The sequence below is a fragment of the Pteropus alecto genome, unplaced genomic scaffold (assembly GCF_000325575.1).
Source record: "Pteropus alecto unplaced genomic scaffold, ASM32557v1 scaffold195, whole genome shotgun sequence".
Lineage (NCBI taxonomy): Eukaryota > Metazoa > Chordata > Mammalia > Chiroptera > Pteropodidae > Pteropus > Pteropus alecto.
The window spans coordinates 2,984,017-3,008,743 of NW_006438073.1; the positions used below are offsets into that span (position 1 = coordinate 2,984,017).

General features: G+C 40.8%; 1 protein-coding gene across 6 annotated transcripts in view; it reads left to right on the top strand.

The window, feature by feature from the left end:
* Positions 1-24,727, top strand: part of ARID1B (AT-rich interaction domain 1B) — a 341,059-nt gene that overhangs the window by 220,714 nt on the left and 95,618 nt on the right. For all 6 annotated transcript variants that reach the window (XM_015591903.2, XM_015591900.2, XM_025049064.1 and 3 more), the window contains one exon: positions 5,551-5,794. In XM_015591903.2, the coding sequence (XP_015447389.2) occupies positions 5,551-5,794 (244 nt within the window). The remainder of the gene's footprint in view (positions 1-5,550; positions 5,795-24,727) is intronic.

Genomic DNA, 24,727 nt, shown 5'->3' on the forward strand with positions numbered 1-24,727 from the left:
TGTGCCTTACATATATTGTCGCATATAATGAAGAGATAAATATTTATTTGCACATGTTTAAATAGAAAGTAAGAGATACATATAAACATATAAAGCATCTTGAAGATGTTTTAAGGCCTAAAAGTTAGTGCTTTGAAAGATTTTCTTCCTGGATTCCATGTTTCTGTGCTTTTGCTTTTTTTTTTTTTTTTTTTTTTTTTTTTTTTTTTTTTTTTTTTTTTTTTTTTTTTTTTTTTTTTTTTTTTTTTTTTTCATTTAGACAGGAAGTCTAAGCTTTTAACTCATTTGCTGTCTAGACAAATGAAAGCAGCAGGGACTTTTGTGAGTGTCTTGAAATACACTGCTTATAACACATAGGTCTGTGCTGAAAAGAAGCCTACAAACATCATGGAAATGAAGCAGTCAATGTGAGCTTTTTCATTTTGCATGTATATGTCAATCAAATTATTGGCTCGATTCTAATACCAGTTTTAAGGTGTATTAGTATCACATGTTCAAAATGGTAGTTCTAAAATAGGTTGGAAGGTATGAAAGGATTTTACAGTGTGTTTCTAAAGAGTTAAGCATCTAATGAGGCTGGATGCTTGGCCTTCAGGATGTTAATTGGAAACGGCTGAGAATTCATTGCTAAATTTTAATAGCAAAGTCAGTAGTTTTCAGTAGAGCCTTTGTGGTAAATATTTAGAGATATTTGCATGTGCTGGCTTTGCATACTGTTTGCAGCTATGTTTTACTGTAGAACTTATGTAGTCAGTGACATTCGCCAGCGACCAGTCTGTCCTCTCTTCAGCACCGCACCTGGCAGAAGGAGTTGCTGACTTAACGTTAGGGTCTACTCGGAGAAAGAAAAAGGAAGACCAAATTCCTGAATTTCATAATTAACATTCTAAAAAGGAGAAGAGAACTATTTCTGTTTTGAGATGACTGAGAGACTTTTCTAAAGACCATTGAACTGGCATTTTAGCCTGTGCCTCAAACCCATGGGACGTCACAGTGAGAAATCATTAACTGTATCCTATTAAAATCCTTAAACAAGAGACCTGAACTAGTCTCATTGATTGAAATATCTGCTCTGTTTCTAATTCTGTGTTTGTCCTCACTCTCTCTCGGGGCACTTCTGAGGACGAGATGCCCAAATGTGCGCGATGCTTTGCAGTTCTTTTTCGGTAACTGATCTGATACCACCAACTAATTGTGTTGAGAACCATAGCTTAGAGTGTTTTCAAGTTGATTTGCTTTTTGAAAAACCCACTTATTTAATTAAGCAAGGGAGTAAAATTTTCTAACTTATTCCCAGTTCTTTAGGACAGTAAGACATCCCCAGCAGTGACTGATTTTATCGTTTAATAAATTAATTTATTAGATAAATTGAATACTTTCAAAACCAAAGGTGTCTTTTAAGGTAGTAAGTCATAATATATTAATGTAAATATTTTTAGAGAGGATCATATACAATATGTAGACATGAGACAATATTTATCCTTGATGTTTATCTATTTTTTATATATGTTGAGCTCTAAAAATTCTTCCTATGCTCACTCCTTCGTGGTGACATGTTCCCATATACATTCCTCTGTCACTGCCCTTCCCCACCCTGTCCCATCGTACTGAGTCTGTGTTAATTCATAAGTGTTTCTCTTGTCAGGGTCTGACAGGAGTATTATTGCTCCCCGGTGGCATTTCTTTCTAAGCACAGTGAAATCTCTTGTACTTGTCACTTGGGTTAGAATGAAAATTTTACATGGTCAGAGGGTGGACGGACAATGATTACAGAGCAAAGTCTTTGCAGGGAACTTTCATTTAAATTAAGTTTTAAAGTAAAACAACCTTGTTTTTAAAGCACTGATTTTCCAAAAATAAATGAACCATTGAGAGAAGTTATATATTATTTTTGTTATGCTGGAAAAAATTCAGTATTCTGAGTGATGTCCAATACTGAAACCTCACTTAATAGCAAGATTTTGCCAAATCCAATTGTCATGGCAAAATACTGAGTTGATACGTGTGAGCCCGTGAAGTCATTCCCTTCATAAAGAGGAAGGGTGTAAGCAGTGCTGTGGGGCAGGGGTCCCCAGCCCCCTGAGAGAGTGCTCCCTGCAGCTACCTTACCCGCCAGCCTTCCAGCAAGACAGATGGGAGCTCGGGAGCTTGAAGGTGCCTTGGTTAGAATGAGATGCCGTAAGGCCTCTCTGTTCTTTACAGGCATCGCAGATCTGATGGTACTTACAAAAGAAGAATAGAGTTGGTGCCCTGCTGACTAAATTGTCCTCTGGAGGAGTATTAGTTACACAGCTTCTTTGTTAACTAGGCTGAATGTTTAAACCACTGTTGAACTTCCTTTATTAACACATTTTCAGATAGCTATACATATGGATACCCTAGTATCTGCAGGGCGGGAATATTTCTCTAATTTACATGTAAAAGTTACATGTGTATAACAGTAATATAGAAATTATATCTCTTTATTACTCTTCTGTTACACTGAGACCTAGCCAGCACTAAAATTTTGAAGACATGTGAACACTGAGAAAGCCACCGTTTTTATATTTTTCTCTTGATACTTCCTCGATCAGCTTGTTGAACAACAGAAATGTTTTTCCTGCCTTTGCAACTCGAATGAAGTTTTAACACCCATCTGTGTCATTTTTTCAACTATAACAGAATTTTAAGGGAGGACAACGAAGGAATTTAAAGCTCAAGCAGAGAATTTTAACAATTTCCAAGTTAACAGTTTGGTTTTTTTATGAAGAAAGACTTGTATAAAATTATTTAATTTTAATAATTAATGGTTTTTTAGGAATTTAATCTATGAAGTCTTTTCTATGTTTAATTCCATTGGCAGTATACTAGAAGATGATGGTTTTATGATGTAGTTATTGACCATTTTTTTCCCTCTAAAGAGGCATGAAAAACATATTTCCTCCCAACTGATTTTTTGTCTGATCGACCTTCTATTTACTGGTGACACACTTTTGTTGAGTCTTAGTGCGACTCTACTCTCTACATGGCTGTGTTCCAGTAGAATGTATGGACACCAAAATTTGAATTTCAGATTGTTTTTCATATATCACAAAATCTTTTCCTCCCTCCCTCCCTTGCTGTCATTTGAAAACGTTTGGCTTGTGGGTGGAGCAAACCAGGTAGGGTCTAATTTCAGTCTGCAGGCCACAGCCTGAAATGCCCTGCTGCAGAGAGCCATACAGGTGTTTCCCTCTGTACTTTATGCACTGGTCACATGTGGTTAGGGGTGGTGTGTGTGGGGGCAAGTACATCAGGAATAATTCAGGACCCCACCACTCTGCCACGCCCTCCCACTCACCCCAGCTCCGAGGCTGTGCAGTGAGGAGCCAGCATTCAGCCTGTGATGGAAGGGACATCGTTTGTGTGCGTGTGTACACGTCTGTTAGCTTGAGTTTTGCTTTGAGGAACTCATAGCTGCCTTGACTGCTGAAGTGTAAAGACTCTCCACATTACATATAGTGTGTTAATTGCTTAATAACCCTCTTCTGTGTATACCTAGCTTCACAAATTTTGCTCAGTTCCAAAGTCTCAATCCAGCTATTCTAGTCATCACGTTAAATACAGTGTTTTACCAGCTGAATATGTGCAAAATCATGCATGTCATGTGTCTGAGTAGAAATGTTTACATATTTTTTCTCTGAATTCTGAAGATGTGATTCAGTTTCCTCCCTCCCTTACATTTTATTTTGGAAATTTAATAATAACCTTTTCTAAGTCGATATTTTCAGTCTACCCTGTTACTGTTATGTTTGTTATTTATAATTATGCTCAGTTATATGGCATTGAAGATTACTCTCTATTTTACTCAGATGTTCTTTTTCTTAGTGCAAGAAAATTTTGTTTTTCTAAAACATTCATCTTTTTGTGAAATTTTCATCAACTCTTCTTTAGAATGTATTTTTTAATCATTGGCAATTTGCATGTTTAAAAAGAGAGAAGCTAATTATGTAGCAGATGATAATAGATAAACTTTCCAGGAGACTAGAATCTTAATCCTGAGCTTGCTTTGGGACATTTTGGGGTACTCTGTAACCAGCTCTGCTTTGCCTGGCCCCTTTTGTACTTCCTGGTCTAGATTCATTCTTCCAGTCCTAAGCATCTTCCTCTACTAGTTTTCAAAGCCCTAGTTTTAAAAGTTCCGGTAGTAAGCAGTGAGGCAAAATTAAACATTTTAATGAGTGAGTGGAGGGTATCACTTTGGATTGAAGATGCTTTGTGGACCATAGTATTTCTGATCCCATTCTGCACTATTTAATCTGAGATTATCAGGACAAATATCTTTCATACTACAGCTCAGCCTTTAGGTCTCATTCAGTCCCTGCCTCTCGGCCTGTCCCGGATTCCCAGCCTCAGTGACCTGGGAGGCGTCGCAGCAGGCCGGCACTGGTTACCGAGTACCCACTGGTGCTGGCCCTGTGCTGCGCCCTGGCACCACAGGGGTGCGGACGCCAAAACAGGTCTCAGTCCTCCTCTCATTCTGTTGAGCATGGGGGAAGCAGTTTTCTTCTTCCTTTCCTCATCCTTTCTCCATCATCTTTAGCAGGTTGATCTGTCCTCAGTATTATAGGCTTCAACAATAGCTGTCTCTTAGAGATTTCAATTTTTGTACCTGTCAAATGGGGATTTTAATAACGGCCTTAGAAGGTGATATGATCAAATCAGATGCCATCAAAAATTGTTTGTTTAGCTTTAAATTGTTAGAGAAGTTAGGTATGACATTATGATTGCTCTTATATTAGAATAGCCTCGTTTGAAATTCATACAGCCCTCCATCGATGACTTCTAAATAAAAGGATCCAAAGCCTGAAGTTTTCAGTTTTGGAAGTGATCATTTACAAATTAGGCATGCTTCTTCTATCTGACTTATTTTGCTTAGCGTGATATTCTCAACCATAGGAAAAATCAAGAACTATATGATTTCACTCATATGTGGGATATAAAACAGAAAGCAACGAACGGATAAAGAAAGACTTTTAAACACAGACAACAAACAGGATGGTGGTTACCAGGGGGATGGAGGAAGGTACAAGAGCATAGAGGGGGTCAAATATATGGTGACAGAGGTGAACACACAGTGCAGTACACAAAATGTATTATAGAATTGTGCACTTGAAACCTATATAATCTCACTAACCAATGTCACCCCAATAAATTTAGGAAAATTTAAAAATATATAAGAATCAGGCATTCCATTCAAATGGTAAGTCACTACCTACACTGCTGTTTCCTGTGCCTCTTGGAATTGTCTGTTGGACTGGGGGCTGACAGCTTAAATCAAAGCTGTAGGATGGTTTTACAGAGCACAACTTTACTCAACTTGTTAGGGATAGATCAGATCTTACGGGTTCTACTTATGAGAGACCTCATTAAAGTTCTCTGATAACAAGTGGTCATGCTCTGAATTTTGGGTGTTAATCCGGAAAAACTTCATTGCTGAATGTGATGTTGTTAGGACTTTCAAATAGTCTTTTGATCAGGTATTGGTCCAGATATGTGTTGCCCTATAAATACATGCTGTCTCTTTCTCAGGACCTGTCTGGCTCCATTGATGACCTCCCCACGGGAACAGAAGCAACTTTGAGCTCAGCGGTCAGCGCATCCGGGTCCACGAGCAGCCAAGGGGATCAGAGCAACCCGGCGCAGTCCCCTTTCTCGCCACACGCGTCCCCGCATCTGTCCAGCATCCCGGGGGGCCCATCACCTTCTCCTGTCGGCTCTCCTGTCGGAAGCAACCAGTCACGATCTGGCCCAATTTCTCCTGCAAGTATTCCAGGTATTCACTTTCTTAATAATTATAATCTTACTTTGTAGTAAAGACAGATCTAGTGTTCATTAATAGCAACATACATTCCATTACCTTTTTTTATTACAAACTCTAGTGATGGAACCATGTATTAGGAGTATAATTTTATAAATTAACACCAAAGCATAGGAGAGTCTCCATTCCTAAAAATACTCTACTAATGCACATAAACACTCAGTTAATGAAATCACCAATCACTCATACGTCTTCAGTTTGCACATTTACCTTAACTTACGTCAGAAAGTTATTTTCCCTTAGCATACGTTTTGTGATGATTCTGTTAAATAAGGTCCTCTGTTAAATGCCACTAAGGTGAGATTGTTGACTAGTATTTGCCTTAGTTTTTATGGTTCTGTTTAATTTATACGATGGCAGTCATTTTCTAAAGTAGTTGTAGTGTTTATACTTATTAGTGTCTTAATTTGCCTGCACAAATTCAAGGCCTTGTTGCTAATACAAACATTACCTTCTGATTTTGATACAAGAAGTTTATGTTCCAGTTAACTCTGTTTCAGTAGTCATACTTCTGTAACTTCTGCTTCGTTTATTGTATGTTTGGGGTTATTTATTTGTTTACTTGTCAGTTTCCTCATCCTCATCCAACTTTCTTAGATCGAACTTTATCCATTCAGACCCACCAAGCAACTAACTTTCTTTTATCAGCAAACTAGATGTAATTTTTTTCTGTGTAAATTTTGCTAACATGATATAGGCAGTTGCCAAATAGCACTTTTTAATAACCTATCAGAATTGATGTCGAATTGCTGAAAACTTTTCTGATAGTTAATTCTTTTATCTTGAAACCATGGATGGTAGTTTAACCTCTTTTTTTTTTAACCATTTCACACCTTTAATATTTTAAAAAATGTTTATTACAGAATGTTTTATATGCACATAAATATAGACATATATAAGCATATGTTACATGCTAATTATGAAACGACTATCAAATGACTACCCAGAGCTCACAGTCCCATCTTTAAGTATTATATATTATAGTATTAACAGTGGTATTGCATCTACCTGTGTTTTCCTATAATGTCTTTAGTCCTATACCTCTTCCGTGCCTCAAATATTCTCTGAATAATTTTTTAATCATTACTTTTGGTTTTGTGGGGTTTTTAAAAAAATTTTATTACAAACATTCATAGAGGTAAATCATAGTTCTATTTATTTTTGAGCTTTATATAAATGTATCACATTTAGAATGACTTTATAATTTATCATCCAAGCTGAGACACTGTTGAGCATGTAAGGGTTGTTGTTAATAATCACAGTAGGACCATAGGCATAAACTAGGAAGTTTCTGGACAAATCAGGGGACGTGGTCACCCCAGTCATGTTGTATGTGGTCTTCTACAATTGCTTTCTTGTCTAAATGTTATGTTTCTTAGATTCATCCATATATTGGATATAGCTATAATTCTTACGCATTTCGATTAAGGCTTTTGGGGAAGGCTTTTAAACAACAAAAGTGTATTTCTCACAGTTTTGGAGGCCGAGTCCATGATCAGGCCACTGTCAAATTCAGCGTCTGGTGAAAGCCCACTTCCTGGTCCAGAGAGAGCCATCTTCTTGCCGTGTCATCACATGGTGGAAGAGGCGAGGGATTTCTCTGGGGTCCCTTTTATAAGAGCACTAATCCCCGTTCATCAGGCGCCATCCTCGTGACCGCACCACCTCCCAAAGGCCCATCTCCGACATTTAGTATTTGGTGATTAGGCATTTTGACGTTACCATTCTTCCCCGTAGTAATTATAATAAAACTTGGATTTACCTGCTTTTAACATTTATAAAGCTATGACTACTCTGTATTTCAGAATTTCTTAGGCAGTTTTTGGTATCGAGATGGTTTTTGAGCTATCATCTACCTAAGCATTGGAAAGTTACATGTAAAATATTGTATTTGTCAAAGAAGAACTCACTCCTTTCTGAATTGGATCAAATGAACTTAATCACCTAAATTAAAACTTTTCTGAGGTATAAAGATTGTAGTTTTTCTGAGGTATAAAGATTGTAGTTTTTCATTTAAAATCCCTGACATGGTTAGTTCACAATCTGATGATTTTCGTACATTTGTTTATCATTCCAGACGGGGATTTTGAAACTTTTATTTCACTGTTTGGATTTTGACATGATGTAGAACACATAACCCCACTAAAGAGCTCACTTTGTACACCCGCTGTCACACATTATAGAGGTAGCTGCTCAGCAGATGGAACTGGTCTGGAGTCCGATGCTCAGTTATGTTTCGTGCAGAGTAGGAGCTGGTCAGTGGATCATGCTCCCCATGACCTATAAGCGCTGTCACAAATGAAGCCTGTCCTTCACAGTAACTACAGGGGTGGGCCTGACTGACTTCTCTCTGCTAACTTCTTGGGAAAGTGAGTTTTTCATAGGAAGCGTTTAGCTTTCTTAGAAATGCTGTTAAAGCATGTTTGTCTTTTAAACTTGTGTCAGAAATGCTGACTGCCTAGGGCCCACATTTTCGTTTCGCCATTCCAAGTCAGCTCTATGTGGTGCTTGGTAAAGCCATTCAGTGAAATTTAGTGCAGGGAAGAAATTACATAGTAACAGTCTCCTTTTTTGGAGGCATGCTATTCAAGTAAATTCATAAGTGTTTTTGTGGAGTGTAAAGATATATAGTAATAGAATTATATAAAACATGGCAAATAAAACATTTTTTAATGTTAGTGTTCTTCTAAGAGGAATAACTTCTTAGAAAATCTAAGAAACAGTTTGAGCATTTGTTCACTTTTCTCCCAAGTGGAATTACAAATGGCATTTGAACTGGATGGACAGTGATAATCATCTGATCTCACCTCCTCACTTTATAGCCACTTACCTGCTCTGTAATGTTGGACAGGCCTATAAGCCTCTCTGAGCCTCAGTCTCTGCGTCTGTAAAAATAATAACCACATCTCATAGGGTTACTATAAAGATTACATGTGTTAATACACATACAGCAGGCACATGTTAACATTCAGTGCATGTTAATTGTCTGTCATTGTGCTTAGAGTTATCATTATCCAAACTGAGACCTAGAGACCTGTCCATGGTAGTTACCGTCCGGAACAGCGGGGTCTTCTGATTCTTAACCCATGGTGTTCTTGTGCTGTTCTGAGGGCCTATAGTCGTCCCCCCTTATCCACGGGGGATGTGTGGGTTACAGATAGCAGATACCACACCCTGTATCCACTGTGTTTTTTCCTGTACGGACACATCTTTTCACTTAGAGGAAGTGCTTCCGGCTTCCCTTTGACATGTGAATTGCCAGCATCGCCACTCCTGTACTTTGGGGCCATTATTAAGTGAAATAATGGTGACTCGAACACAAGCACTATGATACTGGGACTGTTGATCTGATACCTGGCTACTAAGTGACTCATGAGTGGGAAGCATCTGCAGCGTGGAGACACTAGGACAAGGGACGTTTCACTTCCGGGTGGGACGGAGCGTGAGATTTCGGCACACTGCTCAGAGCGACGCAGCTTAAAACTTACAAATTTTTTATTTATGGAATTTTCTATTTAATATTTTCAAACCGCAGTTGACCACGAGGAACTGAAACGCAGAAAGCGAAACCCCGGGTAAGGGGGCTGCTGTCTGTAGTTTCCAGGGATGGTTTGCTGTGTTGACTGAGATCATTCGGTAGCTCCACTGGAGCTAGCATTAAAAGCATCCTATGTTTTCACAACTTGAATCTGTTTTTCTTAGGTTGGAAAAAAAGATAGGTTAGCAGATGCTCTTCTTAGAGGTTGAGTTCTGAGAAGGTTAAGAAGAGACCAGAAAACAAGAGAAAAGCAAATCTAAATCTTTGCTTCACTCAGATCTTGGGCAAGTTGATTTCTGTGTAATGTGATAGGCAGGCAGGCGAGCATAAAATTTAATAATAGATGCAGTTCAAAATCCTGGGTTATTTCTTACCCTTTTTACATCTATTGAGAAAACATCACCAAGATCTATACCATCCTCTCAGTGGCCATCCTGGGCTGCCACCTGCAGTTGAGCAAGGACATGGGCCCGAGGCTGCTCTGCTGGGGACAGGGACGCCCTTTTTTAAACCATGCAAAGGAACCACAGAGCTATGAGTTCCCTTGTCTCGGACCTCTTGGTAGTCATCGTCCATGGTTTGAGGCCCCCTACTACCTATTTCTCCTCTCCATTCCTACAGATAAGCCCAGGAACATTCACACACAGTCATCAGAATGTTTTTAATAGGCGCTCATCAAAAATTGTCTATGGTGTTAAGGGGATTTGTTAAAAATCATGCAGGTTTTTGTTTAAAAACTTTGGTCTTCTGTTTCCCTCCACCTAGCCTATATGTCCTTTTTTAAAAAAATTATTTGTGTGAACTCGCTCCTAGGTAATAAAACCACACTTTAGAGATGATCATAAAATTAATTTTTTAAAATTTAACTGAATGCAAAGACACCTTCCCTTAGAGAGTAATGAGGCCCGTTCAGTAGTCGCACCTTCTCCTTTATTCATCTCTAGTCCTTATGTTTAAATTTTGCTAAGCTGTACATTAGGCCCTAAAATACTTTACAGTTTACCTTCATTGGCTTGAGTCTGTACCAATGCAATGAAAATGTCAGAGAGAGAGCGCATGGCTCCACCCACGGGAAGTCAGGCACCCAGGCCGCTGCTTCGGGAACATGTCTGGAAGTTCCCTTTGTTTTTCTGCACGCCACAGCCTTTTGCTTCTTCTCTCGGCCCTCCTCTCATCGCCAGCACTAACTTGTTTTTTCTGACCTCAGTTCTCTCCCATTACCTCCCACTATATCTTGCTGCCGACTCTCCGTGTGACACAGATTGGCTCTTTCCATCATTGTCTCTCCAGCAAGTCATTGTTAAAATGCACAGCTGTTGTGTAGCTGATAGCTGGGATGAGGTAAAGCCAAAATGTTGGGGGCGGGAGTCTTCCTAGTGTTCCTTTCCCAGGGTTTGTTGAAAAAGAGCAATCATTTTTCTCCACCTCTGCCCTGGTAAAGGAACTTGACAGCTAATGAGAAGTATCACAGAGCTAGATAAACAAAGCCCAGTAAAGCATCCCGAATGGCTGAGTCTGTTTCTTGCCTGTTAAACCATTTCTCCACCCACCGCAAATTTGCCCTCCTGTCCTGCTGCCTCACAGACACTGCGTGTGTCATGGGAACAACTGCTGTGATACATTGGCACAGCACTGGCCCTGGCACATCCCTGGCTCAGTGGGGTTTTTCCTTCCTGCGATCTCTGCAAAGCTGGATGGAGATTTTCTATGGTAAGTAGCCACATGGATTCTCTCCTTTTGTTTGCACATCGCTGAGCTCTCGCATTGAGCTCTCTGTAGTTAGAAGGTAAAGGATTCAGCCCCGGTTGTTTAAACAAGCACCTGAGAACAGAAACGTATACATTGCACATTCCCCCAGTGCCATTATAAATTTTGTTTTTACTTATTGTTTTCAGTTCTCTCTCTTTTATGTTGATATATTTGTGTGTAGAGAAAGACATGAAATATCTCCATCTTTTTAATTAGTAGCTGCATGTATATACATACACACTTAAATCAAGCAAAGCTATCGCTGGGCACAGTTGATTCTGAAAGGTATGATAGTAAACGTTTTGTTTCCCTTCTTATAAATTATCCCATCACATTGTACTTTTGCTGCTTCCTGGGTTCCATCCTGGAATGATTTACCTTGGTTTAAGGAGATTCAACTGTTGGGTCTTGAATGTATTGTGTAGGTCTTAATGCTGGGCCTAATTCGTCCTAACACACAGTGGAAGCTGACACAGCACAACATCAGAATGCATCGCTGTCGCCGGAGGATTTAGTGGATGTTAATTTCACTTGTCTTGCCTCCAGAGCCAAGCATTCCAGTTTACTAACAAAGCAAAAATGTAAATAAGCCGAACTTTTTTTTATTTTTATTTTATTGGCCAAAGGCTTTTGTCAGCTTTTTCCCCCATGTGCTATGAGCAGCCACAGTGTTTAAATATTAAGAAGGGTGAACGCACAGTAGGGGATGGTGATTGGCAGGCACAGGTTAACTGTTCAGAGCCTGATAAACATTTTTGTTTATAAAAACGTTAAACGTTCAGGCTCCTGGGAATAGTTCCTCAGTTCTGTTAACGAAGATCTAAGGATAGTAACTAAATTTCTGAATAGATTTTCCTCCCGTTCTTTTTTTTAGCATTTGGCATTTGTAGCAAGTCCCATTTTAGGTGGAGTTAAGTCACTTTCACCCGACAGCAGGGCTATTGATTATAATAGATCAGCACCAAAGATACAAAATGAGATATTCATATTAGTGTCACGACAAAGAGATTTGGTCATGGCCATTCTTTTTCTCGCGTAGTACTAGGTGTTTATTCTGAGAAGGCTCATCGCTGACAACATTTTTCTAGGCATCATAGACAAAAGTAAAGTTTTGTCACATGCGAAAGTAAAACGCCCTCTTTTTAAGTTTGACGTGCTTTGCCGTTTGAGGTGTGTCCCCTGCCATCTCACGCATCCCAGGATTGAGCGCTAGCCGGAGGGGAGAGAGGAGAGAGAGGCCGAGGTCAGGGTGCTTGAGCGCTCCGAGCCTGAGGGAGGGGGCAAGGTGGAGAGAATGCTTCCGCTAATCTTTCAAGAGCTGCCCTCGTCATCTTTTTCTATTCATGTGTCCCTCCAGAAGCTCTCCTTTCCTTCTTTCCCAGCCACCTGGAGCGTTTCCCCCGCGAACACCTCTGCTCACCTGCCTCCCAGACAGAACTGCTCCCTAGGGGCCTCCCGCAGCATCCACGCTCTGGGCGCCTTACTTACACCGACTCATACCTGGCAGATAACTTAAGTTGCTGTCCTTTAAAAGGGGTCCCAGGTTTTAAGAGCCTGCAGAAATGGCTTGGCCAGGGACAGCCCTCTCACTCGGAAAGCACCACTTACTCTGCAGTTCAGCCTGATTCTCTGAAGCTTTATCACGCCAGTTCCCGGATGATGAGCGAGGCATCCAGCATAGCAACCAGCCATAATGAATCTGTACCCCTCAGGAAAATATTAGACACTAAAAGAATGCATCCCAAAAAGGGTGGCACATACTAGATTAAATGTGGAAAGCGACTCTTTGGGTAGCGAGGTGGCATGGTTAGAGCTGTCCGGTGTGACTGCTCACCTGGTCCCACCCTCTCCTCAGCGCTAGGCCGGTTTCCATAGGGGCTGCTGTAGCTGCACGTACAAATAAGCCCCCGGTTTCCATAGGGGCTGCTGTAGCTGCACTCTTATCAAAAAAACTAATTTTCTTGTTTAATTTGACATTCAGACAAGCAGATTCTGGAAGGATGCTATAATGGGAAAGAGAAAAATGAATTGTAGTCGGGAGTTAGTCACAGGTTGGAGTGAACAGGAAGGATTTTAGTGAGAGGAAATGATAGTTCAGGGTCTAATTTGTCAAGATGAGCACCTGTAAGATGAGCATCAGAGGGTGCAAACCGGTGTTTCTCTCTTTTTGAATCCGTCAGCCTTGGATTTTTAGAACCTTTAGGAGTCAAGCCTAACTCATCCTGCATAAGCAAATTTTCCACTTTTTAATTTATCTTCGCTTAATAAAACTCGGTAAAATTATGAGTTGATTTCTATATGTAAGTGGTTCAAACCAGTTTCTTGTCAGTAGAATCTCTAAAACTGGCATTGCATGTAATAACAGATTTTTTTTTTTTTTTTGAAAGTCTGCGGAGTCACCCCACCTGGTAATCTGATTTTAAAACATTTATCCAGTGTTCTTTTTTGGCTTCTCAAGAAGTAGAAATCCTGCAACAGCTTGTTGCAAGGAAGATGCATGCTGCTTATTGGCAGCTGAGCAGGAGAAAAATTCTTCAACACAAAATACCATTGATACATCGTGTTTTTAATCTCTGGCAGCCCGGAAAACATCAATTCAGCAGTTCTACAAACCGGAGAACTTCAGCCAGTATTTTTTTTCCCTTACAAAGTAAAATATTTGTGTGTTACACAAAACATAACTGCAGATCCTGTCCAAATGATGCTTAGCAAACTTAAGAAAGCAACAATATATTTTGTCTTTTGGAGAGAAGAGATTGCAGCTCTGTTTGGTTTAGTTGTTAGTTCCTAGCGCCTCCCCTTTAAGATCCTAACTGAAAATTCAGCCCAAGATCCTGATTAGAGAAACTCGGTATTTGGTCATGGTTCTCCCGCTGTTTCTAAAGGGTAGGGTCCTCAAGCTCCCAGATCCCTGCATTTGAAGCAGCTGCCCCGGGGGTCGGAGCTGCTCTTCCCCTCAGACCCTGCTGACCTGAGTCAGGTGTTCCAATAACTGGGGAGTGAGGGTTTCTTCTTTTTTCCAAAGACAGAAATCTTTGCAGTTCTTCCAACAAATTTCATTCAAATTAAGCCTTTTCCTCTTCTTCCTCCCCCACATTCAGAAGTAAGAGAACATTAGGATTTTCTAAACTACACATTCCCAGTGGGTTTTGTTCCCCCTCTTAGTTAAAATTAAGTTACGCAGTTCAGTTTAAACTCCTGTCTCATTTTTCATTCCCTTTCTTTGTCCTTTTGCATATGAAAATATAGGAAAGCCTGTGTCACCAAGGCGATGTTTTGCACCTTGTCCTCGCTCTGTAAGATTAGCAGTGACTAATGTGTTTACGTGGTTGATCCAGCAGTCCACCCCCACTTCTGTGTTATTTTTTTACATCGTTCACTGAAGAAGCACTTCAAATGCCCTCTTCACTGTTCGCTTTCATTTCTTGAGCTGAGTAGACTGTCACCACTCTAAACTTGTGCTTGACTGAATATTGTTGCTTCTTGAATCAGCAGTATGCCGCCACTGTCGAAATGCTGTTGGCATTGACCTGCTGTGTTTTCTGTCTTCTCTGAGGAGGAGGAATCAGAGTGGAGGAGTACAAAAGCTTTTAAGAAGGAATTTTAGCATAGAAGCAAAAATTTCAAAAATCATTTGGAAAATGGTGATAAAATAAATAGTACTTAGAGTCAAGATGTTCCTAAAGTTGATTTCACAAACTTCTGATCTGTGTTAACTGTACTTTCTAAAGGGAATAAGTAGCCGTTGTGAGAGGAACGAAGCCATCTTACAGAGGGCTATGTGTATTTCCCTACCTTCTGATAACCCCGGAGCCAGGATTGTTACGATGTGCTGATTGATTATAGCCGTTAAGTCTCTTACTAATCAGTTTCATCACTTATTCTCAATTCACACACTTGCACCTTTGATTCCTCTTCCATAACAGGGTGATATGGGTTGTCACTGACTAATGAAGAACAGAATTGGTTTCGGCATGAGACAAACGGAATGCCGGCGCCAATCCTAAAATGCATTAATCTTTAATAAACCACATCTGCATGTTTATAAATGATATAACCGGGGATTGCTAATGTTGATATTCTCCCTTCCAAACAGAAAGTGACATAGGAGTTTGTACTTGCAAACTACATTAAATGCACATAGCTGAATGCCAGGAATAATATGACCTTGCCGTGGGTGCCAAATGTGCTAATTCATTGAATGGTTTGGGTTTTTTTAAGTAGCACGCTGCACTTTTGCTGTCGAGGAAATCAGATGATTTCCTGAGAAAGGCCAACAAGCCTGATTGCTCATTCTTTTTCCTTTTTTAATTTTTCGTTCTCTTCTTCCATTCGTCAGTTCAGCAAAGTACTGAATGCATGTTATGCTGCGTGCATGTTTCTGAGAACTGGGGAAAATACACTCCACATAAATGAAAAGGGTCCTGTTTTCATGAAACTTAAATTCTAGTAGGAAAGACAAAATAAACGAGTAGGTTTATTGTCAGGTATTAGGGGCGGAAATCAGGTTGTTCCATTAGAGGGCAGTGATTAGGGAAGATGTCTCTTAGGAATTGATCCTCGCACTGTCGACTCAGTGAGCGAAGGGCAGAAGCAGCCATGTGACTGTCTGGGGGAGAGGTGTTCAGGCGGAGCCAAGAGCACTGCCAAGGCCCCGAATCAGCATTAGGTGTGCTGGGCGGGGACACACAAGGACGTCCCTGGGCTAAAGTGTGGTAGGCAGAGGGAAGTCACTGGAAGGTGGAGAAGGCAGGAGCAGGTGGATCCAGTTTAGGCTGTAAATGATATTTTGACCGCTGAGTGGAGAGTGTGCTGTGGGCCAGGGAGGGAGCGGACAGATTGCGAGGCTCCTGCAGTAGCCTAAGGGAGGGTTGGTCGTGGCGGGATGTGTGGGTGGCACTAGTGAGGGCAGAAGGTTTGGGGTCCAGGAAATTGGTAAATGGTGGTTCTGTACAGTGGAAGATGAAGGAGCACGTTTTTGAAGGGGGAATTAGGAGAGTTTGGTTTTGAACACATTACATTTGAGATGCCTATTAGTCTACAAAGGGAGATTTTGAATAGGCAGCTGATTACAAGGAGAATCTGGATTCAGAGTAGAGATCTAGGCTGGAGAAGTAAATTCGTGAGTAATTAGGGTTCTAGATGAGATCACGTAGGGCACCTAGCCTGCACCACATTCACCTGAAGGGCCTGTGAAACCGTAGATGGCTGGGCCTCACACCCAATTTCTGATTCAGTAGCTTTGGGGTGGAAATGGAGAATTTGTATTTCTAAGAAGTTTCTACTTGATGCTGCCAGTCTGGGAACTACTGACCTAGGGAATGAGGAAAGTCAGTGGTCCTTGGCACTGGCCACACAAAATGTCCTTGGAAGAGATGGGTGCTGGGCCATGCCCAGCGATGCCGACTCCATTGATCTGACCGGGATGCTCCACCCGCACGTCTCTAAAGCTCTCCAGATGGTTCTTATGCGTAGCCAAGGTCGGGGAATTCTGAGGACCAGTACCTGTCTGTGGCCTCTTGGTATCTAGGCTGGACAGCGGAAGGTGAGTGGGGGGAGAGCGAGCGAAGCTTCACCTGCATTCACAGCCAGAGCTGGTATTCCCAGTTACGACCAAGTATGTACAGGTCATAGAAAAGTTTAGGGATAAATAGCTTTTTGCGGGGGAAGGCAGCATTTATTGCCATTTTTTTCTGAGCTTTCAATAAATAGGTCGTGGTTCAATTGAAATTGTAATGTCACAAGAAAAAAAATTCCTGTGGTAAAATAATTTATATCCTCAGGCCGAATTCAGTTAGTAATAGAATCTCCTATTTTTGCAACTGTTCCTTTAAGTTCATTTCACATGAAATCTTAGACTCATTTAAATTCTACTTGACAAAAGGCAAAGACATAGTTTTAGAGAGCTGACCTCAGTGTACAGTTGTTTTTCTAATGTCGTATCATTTTTTCTCGTTAGAAGTGGACAAAGGGAACTGGTTCAGTGTCCCCCATTTGCAGCACTACCGACCGTCACTTTGCGTCAGACCTTTGCTCCCAGAGCTGAGACCCTTCTGCTCGGCGTATTCCTCCCATCCCTTACCAGCCTAGCAAACTCTTACTTATTTGTCAAGACCCAACTCCATTGTCTTTGCCTTTTCAAAGTCACACCGATCCCTTCATGCCAGCGAGAGTCCAGCTGTCCCTCTGTGGCACTCCACCAAGCCCAGGAGCCTCCTGAAGACAGTGAACGTTGCTTCCTTATTATTCCCAGTGCCAAGAACAATGCCTGGCGAGTCAGAGGCACTCAATGAGTGTTGGCCGAGTTAAAGAGCTCACAGTTCTCTTGGAATAAACAAGAGTTCAAGAAAAGAAAGTTCTAGAATGGATTACTTATATAACCTTTCCTCTTACGGGCTGGGAGCCATCTTTCTGCCATCTTGTTTTACATTTTATGGGATCATTCTATTTCTCTCCCTCCTGAAGGAGATTCCACTATGACAGATTATTTTACTTCCTTTTCCCTTAAAAACAGAACCTGAAATAATGGGTCTAAGTTTTGTCAGTATGAACCAGATTTATTCATATGTAGCCCCTACCTGATTCTAATCCATCACACACAGAAATTGTGCCATGTAAATATCGTAGCAAAATTCTGGAATTATTTAATGTCCAATATTTTCATTATCTCATTTTTAATGAATATCTTATAAAATGACTAACCGTGTCTTCAAAGAAAATTAAGAACTAATTGGCTATGGAGGGAGTTTTGTCCTTACCCAGATAATATGCCCATTTTCCAAGTGGCCAATGTCGGCATTGCTAGATAAACATGGAGTGGTAAATAAAATATAAGCTAGTGACTGGAATTTGGGCTTTAGCAACACATGAATGACATGCTCCAGATATTCGAAAGTGACAAGTAGAAGATGAAAACATTTATGGAAAAGCTATATTTCAAAAGCATACTTGCTGAACAGTTACTTAAAATTTGAAATAAAAGAGTTGGTAAAGAACATAGGAGGCTCTGGTCCAGACCACCCCCTTGCTCTCATGTTTTCAGGGTCTGGACCTGCACTCTCAGAATGTCCCCCCGTGAGACGCTCCATGTGACCCGGGCCCCGTCCCCCAGGCCCTCCTCAGTGGGCTCCAAGAGTGTCGCTTTGCCATAGCCACTCCCCCGTCCCCAGCCAGACTTTGCTCCTAAGAGGCACACCCCTGCGGCATCACTGCAGCCTCTGGCCGTGGCCTCCTTAGTGCCTTTAAATAAAGATGATATAGTGATGCAAAGTGTCGGCTGTGCCTCTTAGAACATAGAGATTTCAGGTAGAACCTTTGGGTTTCTGCTGTGAGATTTTCGGCATAAAATGCTTTAACTTTCTGTCTCTTTACTTTTAAATTCATTTCGTACCAAGGATTTAGAAATCTAAAGTTTTATCGTAAAAATAAGCTCTTAATACTTAGTGTAATTACAAATGAGTGAATTCTTCAAGCCTTTATAAAATAGTGTATGATTTTAGTGCATGAATTGACAATTCCTTATCTAAACAGAAAACACTCAGAAACTGTGTTGTGTGTAAATGCCATGATTTTATCTGTTGGTCCCAAATTTATACATACTGTGCTGTTTTCCTCAAATTCCAGTATTAAATCCCCAGACTGTATGCCTTCTCCTGCCTTGCCGCGCGTCTAGAGGCGGCACAGAAATGCGCGTGGACGGGCCGTGTGCCGCCGTCCACGTCCCCGCGTCCCCACCGGGCCCGCCAGCGATGACGCCAAGCGAGCGGGCATCAGTGCGCGGCACTCCTCATAGCTGCTCGTGTGTACGGCCAAGCGTTGTCATGACACGTGGGGACCCCAGATGAGAAACGTGTGACACGAGGGGGGAGACAAGCGAGTGAAAACTTTTATTAAGAGAAAGTGCCTTGGCTTTGAAAGACCTTGTCTGTCAGGCGGAGCGGAGCAGCGATCGAGTGGAGAGCAGGGAGCAGGCAGGCGCCTCATCTAATCTTTCTCCTGGGGGCCCAGGTGGACAAATTGGCAGCCCTGTTCGCAGCTTTTTTTCCCCTCTCCCCTTTGTACCGTAAGAACTGCTAATCGGATCCATGCTGCTGCAACTGTGGTTAGTTATTAACAGAATAAAAGCAGATTTCTTCAAAAGAACGGGTGGGGGAAACGACTGTACAAAATTGCAAGGTTGTTAGAATCTTAAATGCACAGCAGTCGATTTTTCCCCTTATTCTGAATTATACGATGAATACAAGTCTTTCATCTGTCACTATACCCATTTCTTCAGAAGGCAGCCAAATATTAAGCTTCTCAAACAAAAAAGGAATCTTAGAAAGAGGAAAAATATTGAAGAGGAATAAGAATAGGTTAGAGTGGGAGAAAATTAGGTTTTGTTTTTATTAATTTGTCCTAGTGAGAGAAATATAAACTGCTGCTCTGGCTGGCGGCCCCTCCCCTGCCTCCTCCCTCACATCGGAGCAAGGATTGGAACAGACTTCGCTGGTAGCGGTTCTGCAGCTCGCGTCTGGCCTTCTGCACAGGTGCAGTTCAGAACCTGCTACTCTCACAGGCGACAGGGTGCCGTGGATCGAGACTTCCTGGTGGGGGCCAGGAAACCATGTCATAGCCACACACACGTGCGGTTTCCCCACCCTGAGGGTATTTCTTCCCGCACCCCAGAGACCTCTGGATTGTACACCTGAGCTTTAAAGCTCTTGAAAACGGTGTGTCTTTATGAGATGCGCCGAGTATAGACAGCAGGTTGCCAGCGTGGTAGTTACACAGGGACCTGAGACCCGCAGGATGCCCAGAGATCGAAGTGGCTCCTGCTTTCCCCCAAGTCACAGTTTGTGTCACGTTACCTATTTCTTCTTCATGGCTTCGCACTTAAAGTTCACTAAAGTTGATGAACTTTCCCTAAAGTTTCATCTTTTATTTAGTGACCATTTTTTTCCACAAAGATGATCTTTTTATTCACTTCACCAGAGTTATTGGCGGAGTAAAGAACATCAGAAGTGGGTGGAGCTGGGAAGAGAGCGGTCAGCCAGGTTAAGCCGCATCGCTGGGGCAGATGGGAAAATCCCCCCCTCAGTACAATCGGAGCCTGCAGCTTCCCCCAGCCCCCGCCCCCAGGCCACTCGGGAATAGCCCGGGAATAGCCCACACTGAGAGCGCCATGTCGTGAAGCTGAGCGTCCCAGTGTGCACGTGCTTTTGGACTCTGCTTTATCTTTGATCAGAACTTGCAGTGACCTCGGTGGTAAAGTCTAAAACTGTTTGGCCGTGTATCCCTGACTCATCTCGTCCCTGACTCATCTCGTTCAGTACCTTGCAGGAGCCTTGTGAGTTTCTTGCCTCGAGTTCTCTGTAAAAGAGCGTTCACCCAGAGGCCTTTCATGAGTTTCCGATAATCCGACTATTAGACCGACTTCCATATGAAATACATTAGGTAACTTATTGTATTTAATTAATAAAAGAGGGCAGTTAGAAAAATTCTGGCTTCAGTCCAGTGGGCTAGATGAAGTAATGTTGTATTACATACAACAAGTTGGTCTTTGCAATAAAAACAAACAGTATTTGTAGTGCAACCCCTGTAAAGACACGGTTCTTACATGGAATGCACCATATTCGCTTTCATCTTTTACTCATCAGCTGATGGGCCTTTGCAGCTGCTCTGGCTTGGACTCCTAGCAGTGAGATTAATAAAGAGATTCAAAACCCTCAGACTGCGCTAGGGAGAAGAGTTGAAAAGATTAATCCAGCAGGTGTTTGATTGATTGTTTAGAATGAAGACATGAGCCTCCTGTAAGGCTTCTGTCACGTTCAGGGCGTCTTAGCAATTTCCTCATTCCTTTAATGGCTCAGAAGTGTACAAGTCAGACATGCCTCTGCAGAACTGATTTATCTATATTTTTAGGACCCAGTGGCACATCGACAAACTGCATTATCTCAGGTAAGGATTTAGGAAAATATAATGCTATTTTGAATGAACTTTTGAGCTACAGGATGTGGAAGGGTTTGTCTTCCAAGGCTTGGACGAACTAAGGTTGGGGGACCAGGTTGTCACGGTTCCATGTCCCCATTGGGAAGGTACAGGGAGGGGAGAGCATTACTTTCTGCTCTGTACTGCTCCGATTTGAGTAGGGTTATGCGCAGTAAAAGACTGTTGACAGCCTGTTCACAGCTCCCCCTCCCACCTCCATACCGCAGTGCAGCACCTTCTGGGAGGAGCGAGATCCTATTTAAATTCACCAAATAATAGTAAGTACTGTAAATCCACATTCAAGCACTTGAGATAAACTGTTAACTATAACTGCTAAGTTGGAACCTGAGCAGATTCTGTATTTTAAATGTCTGCTTTGGAGCATATTAAAGTTTCCTTTTAAACTCATCTAAATAAATGTCCAAGACTGAGACATTCCATGAATTTATCTGTTACTGAAAACTCGTTTTTCACCCACACCGTTGCCATTAGGTCTTCTGTTGGTATTTAAAGTTCACTAAAGAGAATGACCGGTGAAATACTGCTGTTTGAATTGCAGAGCTGCACTGTCTTACCACACTCTTTTGTGGGTGCTATCTCAGATGTTCAGAGAGCTCTGTAAATGTGGAGTCCACCATGCAATGCACCGAAGCCATTTCTTAACAAAATCATATGTTTCATTTATCATGGTGGAAGAAAGATCCTAATCAGTATTTCCTGTTTCAGAAATTAAAGAAATAACTTCTACTCCAAATGCAGTCCAGGGTAAGAAGTGATAGTCTCTTGCCAGTGGGATTGGCGGAATATAAGAACTATATCTTCCAGAAGATCTGTAAAGTCACACTGTGGCAGGTGAAATCCATATTTGCTGTAACGATTTGAGAGAGAGCTGATTTCCACACCGTGAAGAAAGCGCAAAGCTACGTTAGAGGAAATCAGCCCATGTCTCCGTTTTCGATGCCTCAGTTGAAGAACGGAGAGAAGTGCAAGGTGAAAGTCGATCTTTGTTGCGATGAATTTATCATCGGCAACAGTAATTTCTACAATGTGTCTTTTTTAACTCACTGAAGTTAGTGACATCACCAGGAATTCTTAAAGAGTAGAAGAATAATCCAGTTACTAATGGCCGGAAACTATGAAATACATACTGATTTTGTAGCGGCACTACAGGGAAAGAATTTGATCGTAGCAGCGTTATTAGTGAGTTGACTGGAAACATTCCTTGTTTCTTCTCAAAATTCAACAGCAACCACAGCTTGAGCAATTTCATTCACATGAATTCACAGACCCTTCTTTTCTAACAAAAAGCTGGTCTTACCCTTGTTAATTTCAAGGACTTTTTGAATAAGACCCCAAGTCTTTGTAACCAAACACTTCACCATCCCCAAGTACCCTAAAGATCCTTAGAGAGGAAGATTAGCTAATAAAATGGTCCAGGTTTCTATGGTTTAATGTGTCATTTCATGTTAATTTTAAGAAGCCAATCCTCTTGAATTACTAATGGAGGAATATCATTTAAGACATTGCCTGTACATAGTAAGTACTCAGTGTTTTTTTACTTTATTTTTTACATTCAAGTAAAACCATCTCTAATTTACATAAGAACTTATAAGACAAATAAATATGCATTCCAGATGTTGCTCTCTCTTTATCTTCGTTTGTCCGAAGTCAGCTAATGTAGTAAAATTGGAGGGGGAGAATGGATTCCTGGCAGTAAAACTGAGATCAAGTAATGTCTGTCATTCAAACCCCAGGTATGCCATGCCGATTAAGTACATCACTGTTTCATCTTGGATAACGAGAGCCATACTAGGGTAGCCTTTTTTGTTTGTTTATTTGTTTGTTTCTGCAACAGCGTGAAGGGAAGAAATGCTTTTTCTCAGACCACTACAGCTTTTGAAAAAATGGAATTTCTTTCTCTATTAGTACTGAATAGCGATAGTACTGTATTACTTAACAACGAATAAATGATTTGTTTGCCAGAGGCTCTTATAGTTCAGAGTTAGTGTTTTCTTACTGAGTTCCTATAGTTGTATGCTTTAGTAATTTAGAAAGGAATTAACTCAGGGAATTTTGCCTTAATAAAGAATTAGTGTGGAAATAATAGTCATCTGTATTCTCTGCTACCCCCACACAACAGCGTTAGAGTGTAACTTAACTTGATTGCCTCTGGTCAGTAGTTCGGATTTGTTTGTTTTGATCTGTCCACAAAAAGTTGGGAAAAATAGAACTGCAAGTAAACACTTAACTAAAAATGTACTTCCTAAATGCACTTGCAGTTTAAGTCTTAGGACTGTGCTTGCATTAAGTGCTGAAGAATCCAGGGCAGCCTATCCTAGATGTGATTTGAAGAAGACACAAACCAAATTGTTGCTGATATTTATGTAGGCCTCTTTGTTAAATATGAGGAGTGTATCAGGTATATGTTGTCATTAATAAATACCATTGGATGTTTATTGACTTTTTTAGCAAGTGTCCCTGAATGTTTCTTTTCTGATACTATCATTTAAAATACGGGTCAGCAGACTACCACCTTTGGGTCAAATCCAGCTCACCACCCGTCTTTGTAAATAAAGTTTTATTCATGCTCTTTTGTTTATGTATCGCCTAGGGCTGCTTTTGCACTACAACAACTGAGTCGAATAGTTGTGACTGAGAACAACATATGGCTTGCAGAGCCTTAAAAATTTACTATCTGGTAATTTACAGAAAAAGTTTGCCTATTCTTGATCAAAGTAATAAGTTAAAACTACCTAATTACTGGTAGTTTATAAAGTTTTAATTAACTCTTAGTCCTGGGCTTGGTTTCTAGAGTAATCAGCCGCACATTTGTTTATTCAACAAATCTTTATTAAATGCTTACTGTATATCTGGTTCAGGGGATATAGCAGGGAGCAATACAGGCAGAATTCTCTGTACTAGTGGAACATACATTGTAGTGAGATGAGACAGACAATAAACAAGTAAAATAAGAACTATGGGGAGCGTTCAGACTGTTACCTATAAAAGAACATAGACATGCACTGTCCACCATCTCCTCTGTGAAGTATGTCAAGCTATGATATAGTCATGTCTCACTTCATCCACTGTGAGTCAGACATTACTGGATGTGTGCTGATTTAACAAAAGTATGCATATTAGTCTGTTTACACTCAATTCTGTTAGATACTAAAATTCCAGCGTTTTGTTACTAAAAATATTTAGTTCGATGATTATCTTGATCCAGTTCTTAAAAGCTATTTTTAATTCGAAAAATTTCCCTCCAAACCTATCATAGTGTAAAAATTTTAAAAAAATATTAGAAAACAAAATCCAACAGTACATTAAGAAAATAATGCACCATGGCTAAGTGAGATTTATTCCAGGAAGGCAAGGTTGGTTCAATATTAATTCCATTAATATTATATACTATATTAATAGATTTAAGGGAAAATATCACCTTTAATAAAATTTAATATCACGATAAAAAAAAAAAAACACTCCAGGAAATAGCAATTGAGAGATCCTTTCTCAACATAGTAAAATGTATATGCCTTAGTTTTAAAGCCAGTACCTCATGTAGTAGAAAATCATTAGATACATTTTCACTAAGATAAAAACAAGGCAAGGATGATCCCTCTCTGTACCCCTGT